Source organism: Triticum urartu, chromosome 2, assembly GCF_003073215.2.
Source record: "Triticum urartu cultivar G1812 chromosome 2, Tu2.1, whole genome shotgun sequence".
NCBI lineage: Eukaryota > Viridiplantae > Streptophyta > Magnoliopsida > Poales > Poaceae > Triticum > Triticum urartu.
In genome coordinates, this window is record NC_053023.1 from 396,102,043 (window position 1) to 396,117,546 (window position 15,504).

The following is a 15,504-nucleotide window of genomic DNA, read 5'->3' on the forward strand; positions in this document are numbered from 1 at the left end:
AAGTTGCCCATTCTAACTTAAAACTTATAAGTCCCTTTTTTTACATGGGTCACACCACCTTTATATAAAAAATAAGATAAAAAGATGTGGTCAGATGACTTATAAGTTAGATGACAACCAAACAGGTGTGACTTATAAGTCAGATGACTTATTGAAACCAAACATGCCCCTAATTTTATGGGCATCGGAATATTCAAGAGTAGCATCGTTGTCAAGATCACTGTCACGAAGGCAACGGACACTCGCTGCCTGCACTGCACGCCGATAAGCGTAATCGATGGAGAGACCACCACCGATCGATTCATTAGTGGCCCTCTCTGTGCGACCTTATCCTTGGGTGCCCCTACCACAAAACCAAACTTGCCGTCGTCGCGTCGCCTTGCGCTCCACCAAGACAAACCGAACACCCGGCGCCGCCCCACTGCGTGTACGTCTGCGTCCGCATATTATTTGTGGCGGCGGCGAACACACGCTATCTACCGAGCTAAGAGAGTACGGCGGGCGACATGAGTCCGGCCGTGGCGGCGCTCCTGGCTTTGGCGGTACTGGCCGCGAGCGCCAACGTGTGCGCGGCGCAGCTCCGGCGGGACCATTACGCCGGCGTGTGCCCCGACGTCGAAGCCATCGTCCGGGGCGCCGTCGCCAAGAAGTTCCAGCAGACCTTCATCACCGTCGGCGCCACCGTGCACCTCTTCTTCCACGACTGCTTCGTCGAGGTAACAGGCAAACATGCACCCTACGTACGCGCATGAAGAGCCATGCCGCCATACGCTACGCTTCAACGTTTGGGTGCATGTAGGGGTGCGACGCGTCGGTGCTGATCGCGTCCACGGCCAACAACACGGCGGAGAAGGACAGCACTGCCAACCTATCGCTGGCCGGCGACGGCTTCGACACGGTGATCAAGGCCAAGGCGGCCGTCGACGCCGTGCCACGGTGCCGGAACCGGGTCTCCTGCGCCGACATACTAGTCATGGCCACCAGGGACGCCATTGCACTGGTAACAAGTTCATGCATAGATCTCTTCCGGCTGATTCTCATACGTACGCACGCAAGTATTTATAATTAGTTAACGCAAGGCACGTACGCGGTTTGGCGCAGGCCGGCGGGCCGTCGTACGCGGTGGAGCTGGGGCGGCTGGACGGGCTGAGCTCGACGGCGAGCAGCGTCCCCGGCAAGCTGGCCCCGCCGACGTCCAGCCTCGACCAGCTCACGGCGCTCTTCGCCACCAACGGGCTCTCGCAGACCGACATGATCGCCCTCTCCGGTACGTACGTAATTAAGTCCAGTATAATGATACTTTCGAAAAAAACAATATTATAAGGCGGCAAATTACGCGTTGCTGATCGTGTACGTACGGGCTCTGTGTACGTTTGCTTTGCTTGCACATTGAAATCAAGCTGGGATAGGGACACTGATGACGGTGAAAGCTAGGTAAACCAGGCTTGCACACAATTCCAAATCGGACATACCATGTTTACCTGCCCTGTTGGGAGTGTGCAAAGCCGCCAAACTCCAGTCCAGCCTCATCAATGGACAAGACGTCGAATGCGACGAGACAAAACTACGTGCCTGGCTGCCGGCCCATGACCCTTTCCTACAATGACATCTTTGATGGATCAATCCCTCCAAAAAAAACTTCGACGGATCATCAACTTAATTGATTGCTCCGTCCATCTACAGGATTGCTAGAATATGTTTTCGCGATTTGCTGTCAGGGACAAGTTGGATGATTCCGCAACAACCTCCCTAAATAACAGTATTGTATAAAAGACATCCATCCACCCTCTCAGAAAATCTAGGACATCCATTGAAGATCCTACGGTCCACATCACGTTTGTCTATTTTTTCCAAGGGGCATGCTATCTGTCGCCCGGCGGATCTTTCCGCGTCGCGGGCCATCTGATCTGGCAAATCTAGCAACATAGCTTTTCCTCTAGTTTTGCAACAAAAGACAGGTTGCAGAACCCACTTGCAACAGATATCTTGTTGCAGAAATATTTGTGACAAAAGTTGTGTTGCGGAAGACATTTGCAACATATGTCAATTTGCAGAAATGTTTTTGAGCTTCATTTTTCGCAACATAAGTGATGTTGCGGAAAAACTTTTGCAACATAGATAATGTTGCAGAAAAAAAATTTGGTCTTCATTTTTTTTGTAACTTCTGCAACATAGGTAATGTTGCAGAAAATTTTGCCTGCATCCAGACCTCATCGGCAGTCTCATGCGCTCGGGACCTCATTCATTCGCTTGCGGAGATATTGAAGAGGAACAGGAACCTTCCGTTGTAGTGGTTGGTGGTCCCACGCAAGACACATGTCGCGTGGAGGAGGCGGCGGATAATGGTGTGGAAATCGGCCGGTTGAAGCGGAGCGTTTCCCTTTTTCTAATGCTAAGACTTGATTATATTGTAGCCTCCCTCGAGTTAACATGCTACATGGAGTGGTGGAGCCATGTCGGTGTGTGGCAACACCATGCAAGTACACAAACGCCTTCTAGCATATATGGGAGCGAGACATGTCTTCTTCCCTCTAACGAGATATTGCGTACTGAGTTCAGATCATGGCCTTCCCAATTGTTTACCCTCTTCTCATGGAGAAACCCCATCGAAGAGAACTCCAACGCTTGCACTCGTACTTGGATAATCTGTCCATAGTGCACGTTTCCCCTGCCATAAAGATTAGAAATCACAAACGAGCAGCTGCTAGCAACACCCACCCTTACCAAATTCAGATTGCTTGCCTATGATACAACTTCTTGACATGCAATCGCTTATAGAATCTCTAGGTCATCACCCTTTGGAAACACCATAGACAATGCTACCGGGTAGCCCTGCCTGCTCATCTCCAGGGATAGTAGCAGCTACACCCCATCCTTTTATTCTTTCATACAACTGCATCAATATTAACATGCATGTCTCGTTGGGGAGATGATGGATGGATTAGGTATGTGCATCAACAGTCCCACACAACGGCCCGACCCAAAGCACGATGTTCGGGCTAAGGCTCTACTTTACAGCCCGAAGGCGCCACCCCAAAAGAAAAAACATAACACCTAGAAATAAGAGCTGAACAAAAATATAGGATAATAATGCATTTCTCTATTCTTAAGATACTTTTAGAAATAAGAAAACACCACCTTTTGTCTTTTAGGGCCGGGTCATGCCCGAGCTTTTTTTAGAGAAAAGGCCAGAGCCTGACTTTATAAATAAAGCCACATGGCAGCGTCACGAGACCAAACAGGAAAGAGACCAGTTAACGAGGAGAACACACACAGCGCACGGAACGAAAAGTATATAAGAGTAGCCAAGGAAGGATGGATACAGGCAACTGCCATACACGGCGCGCAGGCCGGAAAGGAGTGAGACCTAAACTCCGCAAACAGCACCACCAGGATTAGACGACAGGATCCCGTCCGGAGATGTGAGATGCCGAAGCCCGGATTTTGTCGATGAGCAGGTCCAGGGCATCCCGATCAACCTCCTTAGTCAATGATCTCCACTGCTGCAATAATATACATGATTTGAAAAGAACGTCAGCAGGCTTAGATGGGAAGATATGCTCAATAGTAAATTTGTTCCTAATGGTCCACAGAGCCCAACATAAGGCACCCAGGCCAACCCAAAACACCCTCTTGGTGACCCCAACCAAAGCTTTGGCTAGGGTTCGAATATCGGAGAAAGAGGAGGGGTTCCAAGAGACCTGAAGCCAAGATCTGACACAGCACCAAACCAGCTTGGCCAGCACGCAATTGAAAAAGATGTGATCAAAGTTCTCCAAGGCCCCACATAGATGACAGAAATCCGAGCCAGGCCCATTGCGCTTTTTAATCTGGTCAGCAGCCGGCAGGCGACCACGAAAGGCTTGCCAAAGGAAAACTTTAATCTTAGGAGGAACTTTGGACTTCCAAACACAAGAGAATCTGGTCGAAGGAGTACCACCAATAAGTCTAGAATAAAGCGACTTGACCGTAAATCTACCTGAGGCCGAATGAGGCCAGACTACAGAATCGGCCGACTCTGAGAGCACGGGGAAGAGGGCAGAGAGACTTTGCCAATCTTCCAACTCTTCAGGAGACAGGGCCCGACGAAAGGCCAGATCCCAGTTATTAGCCGCCACCTCCGCGATGGAGATACCCGGATTAGGACAGTAAGAGAACAAAACCGAAAAACTCTCAGCGAGGGGGGCATCCCCCGACCACCAGTCCAACCAAAAGCGGACTGCCATCCCATTACCAACATTAAATTTAACATGTTCCAGGAAAATAGGTCTGACTTTGACAAGGGATTTCCAAAATTGAGAGCCGCGCCTCGCGGTGGCAAACGGCGGGTTGGAATGTGGGAAGTATTTAGCCTTAAGAATCAAGAACCAAAGCGAGTCAGACCCACTAGTTAAAATTTTTCACCACCACTTGATAAGCAAACAAATGTTCATCACCCGAGTATTAATAATACCTAACCCCCCACGGTTTTTAGGCTTACACATATGCTGCCACTTGACCAGCCTATATTTCCGTTTGTTATCCGCGGAATTCCAGTAGAAGGCTCCCCTATGTTTGTCGAAGCCAGCATGCACGCCATCCGTAAGAAGATAGAAGCCCATAAGAAACATGAGGAGAGAGGATAAGCAGGAGTTAATTAGAGCAACTTTGCCAGCATTGGTATTATATCTGCCTCTCCAAGGGAGCACCATGTTCCCCACTTTAGCGACCGCCGGAGCGAAATCTTTAGCATGGAGCATGCCGGGAGAGATAGGAAGGCCTAGATATTTAAAGGGAAAGGAACCCAAAGAACAGTTCAGAAGCCTGGCAACCCGCAAGGCTTCCGCCTCATCCACACCCGTCACCAGGACCTCACTTTTAGCGAAATTAATCTTAAGACCCGAAACAGCTTCGAAACACAACAGGATGAATTTAAGATTGGCAATGCAGGTGTCATCCAGCTCCAACAAGATAATTGTATCATCCGCATATTGCAAGTGGGAAACACCCTCCGGAAGTAAATGAGAGACCACAGGAGCAATGTGCCCACAACGGACCACCCTGGAAAGCATGCACAAGAGGGCGTCGGCCACAAAATTAAAAAGAACAGGGGAAGAAGGATCCCCTTGGCGAAGGCCCCTACCATTGGCGAAGAAATTGCTAACAAAACCATTAACCGAAACGGCAGTATGGCCACCCGAGACCAACTGCATGATACGATGAACATAAGCACCGTCAAAACCTTTAGCAAGAAGGACCTGCTTGAGGAAGGGCCAGCTAACAGAGTCATAGGCTTTCTCAAAGTCTAGCTTAAGGATAACCGCTTTAGCTCTCCGAGCGTGAAGACCGTGAACAATCTCATGAAGGGATAGGATACCATCAAGGATGAAACGCCCTTTGATGAAAGCAGATTGATAAGGACTAATAACTCTATGAGCAACCGGCGACAAACGATTCGCAAAGCCTTTAGCCGGGAATTTGGCGAAGTTGTTAATCAAAGCAATAGGTCGGAATTGGGAAATAACATCAGCACCCTTAACCTTGGGGATCAGGGTTATCACTGCATAGTTCAGGCGGGAGATATCGACAGTACCAAGACAGAAGCCCTGGATAACATTACAAACCAGCTGTTTCAACTGGGGCCAGAATTTCCGAAAGAAAGGAATGGAGAAGCCGTCTGGCCCAGAAGCAACATTAGGATTGGCAGTGTTAACAACATCCCAAATTTCCTGATCAGAAAGAGGGATCATCAAAGAGGCATTCTCCTCGGGTGAGATTTTAAGACCTAAGTTCCAAAGGGAGGGAGAAATGGAGAAGCCCGATGGAGGTTTAGCCCCCAACAACGAAGAGAAGAAATCCACCACATGAGCCATAATAACAGACTGCTCCGAAGATCGCACACCATTAATGAGCAGGCTATTAATACCACATCGTCTACGCCTGCCGTTCGCGATCGCAAAGAAATACGCCGTAGGGGAGTCGCCTTTTAGAGTCCAGTTTAGAGTACCCCGTTGACGCCAATAAATCTCAGCCTGATGGTGTAACTGTATTAAGGGAGCCTCCAGATTATAACGAACCGCCCAACCATCGTCAGAGAGCCCAATAGAATCAGCCGCGCGATCCAGTGACAAGATCTGGTCTTTGAGGAAAGATTTGGTGCGACGATCCTCCGCCGCACGATTACGAGACCAACCTCTGAGGAATTTACGTAGGTTATAGGAACACGAATGCCAATCATCCAAAGGCCCAAAGGAGCGAGCATTGGATGATAGAGAAAGGGAGATCTTCGCCGCAACCATATCGACAAAGCCATCCACAGCCAACCAGGAGGCGTCAAATTGAAATCTAGCCGGAGGCCTGAGGCTAATGGAACCATCGTCAAGAATTAAGGGGGTATGATCGGAACTGATAATGCATTTGGCGTAAAGAGAGGCCCTAGGGAACAAGGAATCCCACCTGGGACAAAGGAAGACTCTGTCAAGCACAGATCTAATAGGGATTGACTGGTGATTGGACCAGGTATAATGAGCTCCCCCCCCCCCGAGGCAGCTCACGAATAGCATTGGCACTAATGAAGTCGTTAAAGGCATTAGCCAGCGGCCAGGAGAAGTTATCATTACTTTTGTCATTAGGGCACCGCAGAAGGTTAAAGTCTCCCACGATAACCATCGGTAAATTACAAGCATCGATCTTCAACGAAAGTTCATTAAGAAATAAAGGCGACCAAGAATGGTCCGCAGGCCCATAGACGACGATAAACTCACAAAGAGTATTATGAGCTTTATGAGAGAGAACAACACTGGCCCAAAAGATCCCATGATCAAAAGCAACAAAATCAAAAATATCTTTATTGGAGCCTATCAAGATCCCGCCAGAGTGCCTCGAAGCAGGTAAAAAGTTCCAATTAAATCTGTCCATGCCCACAATAGCAGAAAAGTCATTAGGGGAGAAGGATTCCTTGAAGGTTTCTACCAGCCCCACAAAGTCAATAGAGTTAGAACGAACCAGATCTTTAAGTTGGTCACGGCGCCCCCTAGCACCGAACCCCCTAATATTCCAGAATAACGCCCTCATTTATAAGAAAGATTCTTGATTCGAAGGCTCGACCTGCAAGGGGCCACGCAGGGTTTAGCACGCTTGTTGGTGCCCCTTTTAGACAAGTTGGATTGGGGCTGGCCACTACCAGCGCCCGCGTCCATGACCGGACCACTACTAGAAGCCCCTACCTGAGAGGCAACTGCCTCTTTGGCTTTGGCAATGGCAGTCTGAGCCATCTCGTTAGCCCGAATAATAGCAAGAAGAGAACTAGGAGAACCAACAGACGAATCAACCACCACCCCCACATCCGACATAATATTTAAAAGATGATCATCCAAAAGAGAAGGTAGAACCAACCGAACCGGAGAAGCAACAACAGAGGGAACGGGAGATGTACCTCGGGGAGGGAGATCCTTCGCCGCAGCCCGCTTTTCAGCCCGCTCCAGGACAGAAACACCTGAATTCGCCACCCGCCTTCCTTTGCGAGCCGTGGACACAGGGGATCGAATCGCAGGCGACCGCGCAGCAGGAGAGCCAACATGGGGACCCGAACGGGACATAGATCCCAAATCTTGATCAAGACGCCGACAAACCCCCGTCATTGAGTGCTTCGAGCCCGACGAGTTCCGGCTCTTAGCCGAGAATTTGCGCACTGGGGATTTCTTCTTTCGGAGGGACTAGGATTCCACCACATCACGAGCCGGGGAGGCCGGAAGATCTTCAATTCCCGATCGAGTGGGGGAGAGCGGGCGGACAGGAAGATTGGAGCAAGCACCAGAAATGGGGGTAGCAGAGAAGGGCGGGAACTTCGACATATCAGCACCAGCAGCAGGGACATTGGGAGCAGCAGACGGGATCACCGAATCATCACGAGGAGCAACACCAGAGGGAGCTTGGGATTGAAACAACTCACGTTCAGAATCTGCCAAACCATCCCATTCAGATTGGGTGAAGCGGAGGTTACACCCATGGCTCTGATTAGGGCCACCCAGAGATCCGCCCCCCTCCTTATCATGCTTGTCCGAAGGGTTAGAAGGGGGAGGAGGGGGAGGTGGAGTCTGAAAAGTAGCCGCCCCCTCCACCCGCACCCGAAGCTTAATACCATTGGGAGAAGGGAAGATATCAATCGAGCCATGAACCCGTTCAGGATCCACACACCAAACCTTCATCCTAGCAGGGCCAACCTTGTTCAGAGAGTCTTCATCCACCTCGATGGGCTTCCCAATCAGAACCCCGAAAGACATGAGAAAAGCAGACGAACGGAGACCAGCAGGCAAATCGTCAATCAAAACCCAGACTTGAGAGAGAGGACCAACTGCCGTACCACTGCAAGAAGCCGCTTTAACAGAAACCACCAATTGACTGAGGGGCAAGGTGAAGCTAGTGCATGAGGCAATCATCTGCAAACATTCTTTGGAGGGAAATACCACAGAGAACTCAAATTCAGATATCTGCACAACTTGCCAATCCCATCCAGCCTCATCCCAAATGCGAAGCCCTTCCAGAAGAATTTGGGGCGAAATCTTTTGATCCTTGACCGTAACAATCGCAGCATTAGACAGAGCAGGTGCCACCTCCCGGACAGGCAGGTCACCGTCGAAGGCGAAAAAGGCGCAACCGGGGAGGCCCGAGCCGAACTGGATGACCGCGGGAGGTTTCTGCCTAGCCATGCAGTTGACCGTGAGGTGACCATCAGAGCGACAGATCAGGCAAAAAGGAGGGTTGGTGCAGCGAGACTGGAAATGGCCAGGCCTGTGACAAGCGAAGCAGGTGAGCGCCGAGGGGTTGTTATGGGAAGTAGAGGACGGGCGGGATTGCGGAAGCGACGGAGGAGGAGGAAGGATCCCATCCCCCATCCTCGAAAAAGGGGGCGCCCCAGAGGCCGAACCGGGCGGCCGACGCGCTGGCCCCGCGAAGGACCGAGGCGGCGGACGAGCACCAGCACCAACCCCAACCGAGCGAGGAGGAGGAGGGCGCGACGGAGCAGATGGACTGCGGCCCACTCCCGGAGCAGGAAGGGAGGCAGAAGACGAAGAAACACCACCGCCAGAGGCCACCGCCGCCTCCCACGGGTCCAGCACCGGAGAGAGAGAATGGCCAGATCCAGAGCCCTGCGGGCCGTATCCGGGCACACCAACCCTCTCCGAGCGCTGCGACCACTCCGGACCCGAAGCCCGAGCCTCGCGGTCACGAGCCACCTGCTCGCGCGCCGCCTATTCCGCCTCCAACTTGGAACGGAGCGAAGCCTCGAGCTCCAGATCCACCACGGAGGAAGGGGAGTCCTCACGACGTCGCTTGCAGCCCGAGAGCGCCTCGCAGGAAGAGCCCCGCGACTTGTCCATGGATAGCACCACAACAAAAGGAAGGAGGAGGGGTGGAGGTGGGGAGGATCTAATGAGGCGACGAATGGGAAGACGGTGACGGCGCAGATCGGAAGCGGAAGCCGGAAACCCTAGCAAAGGGGAGGAAGAGCTGCGGGGGATCCATAAATAGCCCGTCCGAGCCGTGCCCACCTGGGCCCGACTCGCCACATGGGCCAAAGAAGGTTGAGGAACAGGAACCCGGACGATGGGCCCAACTGGGCCGGACGGGACCAGAGGGGGGAAATCTGCCACCGACGAAAGAGGGGGAGGAGAGGCAGGCCCACTGGGCAACGGCAAACTGCAAGGCCCATCAAGCCCACCCGAGGGGACGTCCCGCGGCCCGATGGCCACCGCGGAGAAATCGAGATCTAGGTTACACGAAGCCACCAGCGACCCCGTCGTCGCCGCCACCGGCGACGAGGCCGCCGCAGAGGCTGCAGGAGAGGGGGGTGGGAGGCCACCAAGCTCCCCATCAGGCGCACTGCCCAGGACAACGAGATCAGGTGACGCAACAGCAAACTTATCAGACTTACACCGCCGCCGAGAGATCCGAATCCAGCCATCGACCGACGAGGACGCGGCCAACGACCGGCCCCGGCCACCAGGAGCGAACTTGCGGGGACGAGGAGCGGCGGAAGGCACCACCACCCCCCCCAGCACAAGGCACAGGACCACATGGGGAAGGGACCGACGACCGCGAATCCTCCTCATCAGACGCAAGGGCCCAGAAACGAGATCCGAGCACCGGCAACGGTGAAGACAGAGGGAAGAACCCCACCCGCGGGGAGCCAGGGGAGGGGAGAGAGAGAGCACCTGCAAGCGGAGAGGGGAATGACCGGGCACCGGCCAGCGGGTCAGGGCGGGGAGCGGGACGGCTAGGGCAAGGAGGGGAAGAGGGGGAGGAGGAGGCGAGGGAGGAGGGAGGGAGGGGATCCATCTGCGGTGAATTCTGATTGGTCATGCCCGAGCTTGAGATTTTAGAGTCGGGATTTTATAACCCGGTCCATTTAGCTTCATCTCCCACATAAAATCGTGATGAATGGTGGTGTTAGACGTAGTTCTCTTTGAGCTGACTTGCCAATTTCTCATTTTACTTCCTAGTTTTGATAACATTAGTCGGCTAAGAACTAGTTAAGGTTGCATTTGCATGATGATGGATTATGATTTCTCCTAAACTATTAAATTACATGTATTATTTTTAGACACACTTGACCCCTCATGCTCCCATATCCTAGAGCAGTTTAACGTGCGTTAATGCGAAACTTACTTTTGTAAAAAAAAATAGAAATATTGGATATGCATGTTTGTCGAAATATCGGATATGTAGGATACTGCACGAGACTTGTGTGCATAAAGTTTGGTACAATAATCTAATCATTTATGCTTCACGTTATGTAAAACAAAGTATAGCATGCTTACTTATATTTTTGCACATAATCAAGTTTTGCAAAGAAAAATTAAACATATATACTTCATCCCATACATACTTATGTACATACACACATACATATATACATGTATTCTATCTATTTTCTGAATCATTGTAGTAGGTACAATTTTTGTCCATTCAAAATCATTGAAAAGTAAAATGTTCCTAGATACGATAGCTTATGGGATTATGAGCGCTCAATATAAGTCTCGTAAAAATGTGAGCCAAGTGTATATAGGAGGAAAAGTGTATATTATCCTTGTGGAGATTTTGTTTGTCAAAACAATTGGTGTCTATTTTACCGATTGGCTGACCAACTTTTCTTTCACTCTTGTGTTCATCCTCTAGGAATTATTATTATTATTATTATTATTATTATTATTATTATTATTATTATTATTATTATTATTATTGAATTGATATTTTCGACAACCACAAACTGAGCTCATGCTCGATTGGATTGCATAAAATCAGGCTTCACATATAAGTTTAGAGTAAAAAAAAATACATGGTCTACTTTACTTTTTTTTAAGATCCCATGTCTACTATTACTGATGCTCCCTTAGTTGCATGTTGGTTATGAAAGATTTTCTTCCAACTAATTAAAGATTTCTTCACAAGCTCTCATTCACCTTCTTAGAAGCAAAGGACACCGTGTTTCATGTACATCATTTTTTTTTTGAACCGGTTCATGTACATCATTTAATGTTAACCGTTGAACTATCATATGGTGTCATGACACGGATGAATCCAAAATAATAATAATAATATAGAAACGGGACATATCCAAATTCTGATGTTATCCTTTCTTTTTGACTTGCGGTGCATGAAGGAGGGCACACGGTGGGGCTGGCTCACTGCCGCACGTTCGCCGGGCGACTGCGGCCGACAACCGACCCGACGCTGAGCCCGCGGTTCGCAGCACAGCTGCAGGCGTGGTGCCCACCCAACGTGGACCCACGGACCGCCGTGCCCATGGACACAGTGACGCCGCGGGCATTTGACAACCAGTACTTCAAGAATCTTCAAGGGGGAATGGGCCTACTGAGCTCGGACCAGCTACTGTTCACTGACTCGAGGTCCAGGCCCACCGTTGACGCGTGGGCCCGGAGCGGTGCCGCGTTCGACCGGGCCTTCGTGGCGGCCATAACAAAGCTGGGCCGCGTGGGAGTCAAGACCGATGCGTCCCAGGGGAACATACGCCACGACTGTGCAGCCTTCAACTGATTTCAACTGCTAGTGCTTTGCCATTGTCCACAAAGGAATGAGAAATACCAGTATGTACTACGTATAAAAATTGTTATTCAAGGGAAATGTATCCTAATTGTTTATGATGGTGCCCGTTCAGTTGGTAATCGACAGGTTGTTCTTATAATGATTCAGTTTGGGATATGAAAGTTTCAGTCAACAGAGAGGAGAAGGTTGTTTGCACAAACTTGGTGCCACGGCTTGTCGTGTGCCTCGCCAAAATAAAGAAGTACTATTGTATTATCGTTATTTTCCTGATATAAGAAAACTCAACATAACGCGTTTTGGTTGCCTGCTGTCAGTCAAGCTAATAGACTATCAGGAAAAAGAATCCAGAAACAATCGTAGAATATACTGCACGCATTTGGACAACGTGCTGTTCTGCAGATACAGTGTCTCCCTGGACACAAAAGGAGCAAACCGAGAATAATCACTTGATCAGAGCATCAAACAGAACCAGATATTTCTTCTCCACGAACACGTATGGTCCAAGCTTAGCTAGAGACGCACACGCACTCTGAAATTTTCAGACAAAGACAACTAATTTTATATGAAATCCTGCGCGTTTGACATCCACTTAAAAAAGCTTTTGCTCATGATCACAATCTGAAGAGGCATGTCGTTTTTGCTGCCTCCGGTGGAGATGGAGTGGATGCCCCAATAAACAGTCGCCAATTTGGTTAGGCCATCAAGGCCGCCGCCGACCGATCGACGTCAACAACACACCGGACCTGATAGGGCGGGCATGCGTTGATCCAGGTGTCCATCCATCTCTGGCCTGAATCAGTGGCTTTGGCACTACAAGCGGCTCATTTAGTGGCTAATAATTCTTGTTTCATGTTGTAAAAAGTTCAGAGTGGGGGCTGCGTGTCCACCTGTACCTTCAGGCTGAAATGGCGGCCGAGTGCGTGACCGACTAGGGGGTCCTTTCAAGCTACCTGCAACAAGCACCCGCAGACGCACGCGCGCACGAATCAGCTCGGAAATATCTATACAGAAAAGAAGAAGAGGAAAATCAGTTTTGTATGGGCTCATTTGATTTGCAGAATTCTAAAAACCTAGGAATAAAAAACACATAAATATGATAGAAATGCATGTACAAAACGGAGGGATTCTATAAACTTTCATGTTTAATTCACAGGATAAGAAAAATACAAAAATCCTACTCCCTTCGATCCAAACTGTTAAGGATTAATTAAATCCTAATAATCAATGCTTAGGTCGGTTGTTTAGTTTAGCAACCGCGACTATGTAATTACCGCTTCTGTACATGGGTATAAATACCCTATTCTTCAGTCAATGCAGTTACTGTTCAATCCATTCGTTCCTCTCTCTCTTTTTCTTCTTTACACGTTATCAGCACTTTGCCCTAACCTGGAGCTAGCGATTAGGCCACCCACATCAATCCGTCACCGGCGACGTCCTTGATGCCCGAGAGGCAGCAAGGTTTCTCCGACACGACCAGATGCCCAGCGTTCCTTGACGCATCTCGTTGTCCCCGGCGGCAGCCCATGCCCTCCGGCGCGTGGTGCGAGCACGCCTCACCCTGCAGAGCGGCACGGCGGCGCAGGTCTCCAGACGGCGCGTGGTCGCGTGGCCTCGACCTCCCGCATCAGCCCGAGGCGTTCGCGGCACAGGCGCAGGCGCTGCGAGTCTCTCGATCAGGAAAGAAACCAGATGCAAAGAGAAAGAAAGCACAAAATTCAGAGAAAGGTCAAGAACAGCAGAACGGCAAGGGGATCAGAAGAAAACATACAAGATCCCTGTGACACATCTCGTACAAAACGACAATAATGCAAAGACCAACTCTGCATCATACATCAATCAGGTGATTCAATTCCGATTTCGTTATACTAACCTCTAGTGCATCGTTTTTAATGCCGTCCAAAGCAAACTTCGGCAGCAACCCATGGCCCGGTCGACGTTTACCTCGGCTAGGCTCCTCGCGGAGCGGCGACATCCTTCGGCCCGGCTGCTCCCAGCGCTGCACCCCGAGGCGGCCATGGACCACGGCCCCGGCGTGGCCGAGGATGCACTCCGGGCCTGCATCTTTTTCGATGAGGCGGCCAGGCGCGTAACACACAGCGGCGGCAGCGGCCAACGGCCGGTGCCCGGCATGGCAACGCCCGGCAGCAAACACGGTGTCTCGCGGCTCCGCGGCGGCGGCCATCGGCCGGCGTGCGGCAGTGCGGTCCTCAGCCCGGGCAGAGGCAGCCCACGAGGCGCAAAACGCGGTGGCGCAACCATCGGTCTGCCCGCACTGCACAGCGGCAGCAGTTACCATGGCCACGACGCTCGCATGGGATAAGAAATTGGGGATCTTATCTTCTTTGGAATTTATTCAATTCAACCATGTATTTAGAGATAATCATATCTTGCCCCTGCAGTTTCAGATCCAGTAAGACTTAACTGGGATTTACTAAACTGCATGTTTTAGTACCCAGATTTCTGAAATTGTCATTCAGTCTCTAACACTTGCGGTTGCAGTTTTAAGTCTACAGCCTTTGTTTGGTCTGCATTTTAATCTATGTACTTGCTGTAAAGCATATTAAAAAAGTTGTGATGTGTTCAATCTTCTTGCCTCATGCAATCTCTATAACACGTAACTATGTACAACAACTCTATTTTGGCAATTGAAATATATTTTTCTTGCAAATGTTGATGTAAACTCATACTACAAAATTATAGTATGAGACTATCTTCAAATTTTATTTGTGAACCACAAGGTATTGGTGACATCTACTGCATCATTTGCAGATTATCCATCACTATTGTGAGGTCTACATCTTGTCACTTTAACAAGATGACTACCTTCAAAGTGCTATTCCAAATATTAATATTAGATGTGACTACCTCAAGATATCATAAGGTAATACTGGCATCTACTGCAAATTTTGCAGACTATCCACTATTACTGTAAGGTCTACATCGTGTCACTTTGATAGATGATTACCTTCAAAGTGATTTCATATATTTAGCATAACATAAGGTAATAGAATTATGAACATCTACTGACAAAAGTCAGACTATGTTTTCTATTACTGCGAGATCTACACCACATCCGGTGACTATCTTCAAAGTGTTATCCTATATAAATTGAGGTCTACACATATGAGTATATAGCATCAGCTATCGTAAAAATTTGCTCCTCTGAAGCAATTGTTGTTGTTCACTAAAAAGAAGATATTTACTCTCATAGTAAAAGGTATCCATGCATGAACACTACATGCTGAAATAACATATATTTTTCATTAATATTAGTTAATTAAGCCTCACTTTGCTTGAAAAGGTCATAGAATATTACGCAAGTATTGTCATATCCTGGTAATTACCTTCTATTGCATAAGTAAAATACATGGCAATGGAGCGTATGTCACTATTTATAATTATGGTGTCGTCCATCCATCAAGATGGATCCCATAATTTATGGCACCGATTGAGTGTCTC

At 49.4% G+C, this 15,504-nt stretch overlaps 2 protein-coding genes across 25 annotated transcripts; one reads left to right on the forward strand and one right to left on the reverse strand.

The window, feature by feature from the left end:
* Window positions 1-332: 332 nt before the first annotated feature.
* On the forward strand, window positions 333-12,306 carry LOC125537499 (peroxidase 51-like). The gene is made up of 4 exons (XM_048700810.1): window positions 333-716; window positions 800-1,000; window positions 1,102-1,267; window positions 11,642-12,306. The coding sequence occupies exons 1-4, from the start codon at window positions 507-509 to the stop codon at window positions 12,034-12,036; spliced, it is 972 nt and encodes a 323-aa protein (XP_048556767.1). The 5' UTR covers window positions 333-506; the 3' UTR covers window positions 12,037-12,306.
* Window positions 12,307-12,505: 199 nt separating this feature from the next.
* On the reverse strand, window positions 12,506-14,674 carry LOC125537501. Of its 24 annotated transcripts, none has more exons than XR_007295957.1 (3): window positions 13,916-14,655; window positions 12,939-13,046; window positions 12,506-12,847 (listed from the first exon to the last, which is right to left on the reverse strand). XR_007295957.1 is itself a non-coding variant. In XM_048700814.1 (3 exons), exons 1-3 carry the CDS (start codon window positions 14,339-14,341, stop codon window positions 12,738-12,740), a joined length of 579 nt encoding a protein of 192 aa, XP_048556771.1. In that variant the 5' UTR covers window positions 14,342-14,674; the 3' UTR covers window positions 12,506-12,737. The 24 variants fall into 24 exon arrangements, 12 of the variants coding, with proteins under 12 accessions (XP_048556771.1, XP_048556779.1, XP_048556777.1 ...); XR_007295956.1 differs by having other exon boundaries at window positions 12,933-13,046; XR_007295955.1 differs by having other exon boundaries at window positions 12,506-12,855; window positions 12,933-13,046.
* Between the last annotated feature and the right edge of the window lie 830 nt (window positions 14,675-15,504).

Bases quoted from the DNA above. Each gene is read 5' to 3' on its own strand.
- LOC125537501 (XM_048700812.1), bottom strand. From the start codon at position 14,341: ATGGTAACTGCTGCCGCTGTGCAGTGCGGGCAGACCGATGGTTGCGCC. The intron at 13,704-13,986 runs GTAAACGTCGAC...AGAGACTCGCAG, and splicing joins CCGCGAGGAGCCTAGCCGAG to CGCCTGCGCCTGTGCCGCGA.
- LOC125537499 (XM_048700810.1), top strand. From the start codon at position 507: ATGAGTCCGGCCGTGGCGGCGCTCCTGGCTTTGGCGGTACTGGCCGCG. The intron at 717-799 runs GTAACAGGCAAA...GGGTGCATGTAG, and splicing joins TCCACGACTGCTTCGTCGAG to GGGTGCGACGCGTCGGTGCT. The intron at 1,268-11,641 runs GTACGTACGTAA...CGGTGCATGAAG, and splicing joins CGACATGATCGCCCTCTCCG to GAGGGCACACGGTGGGGCTG.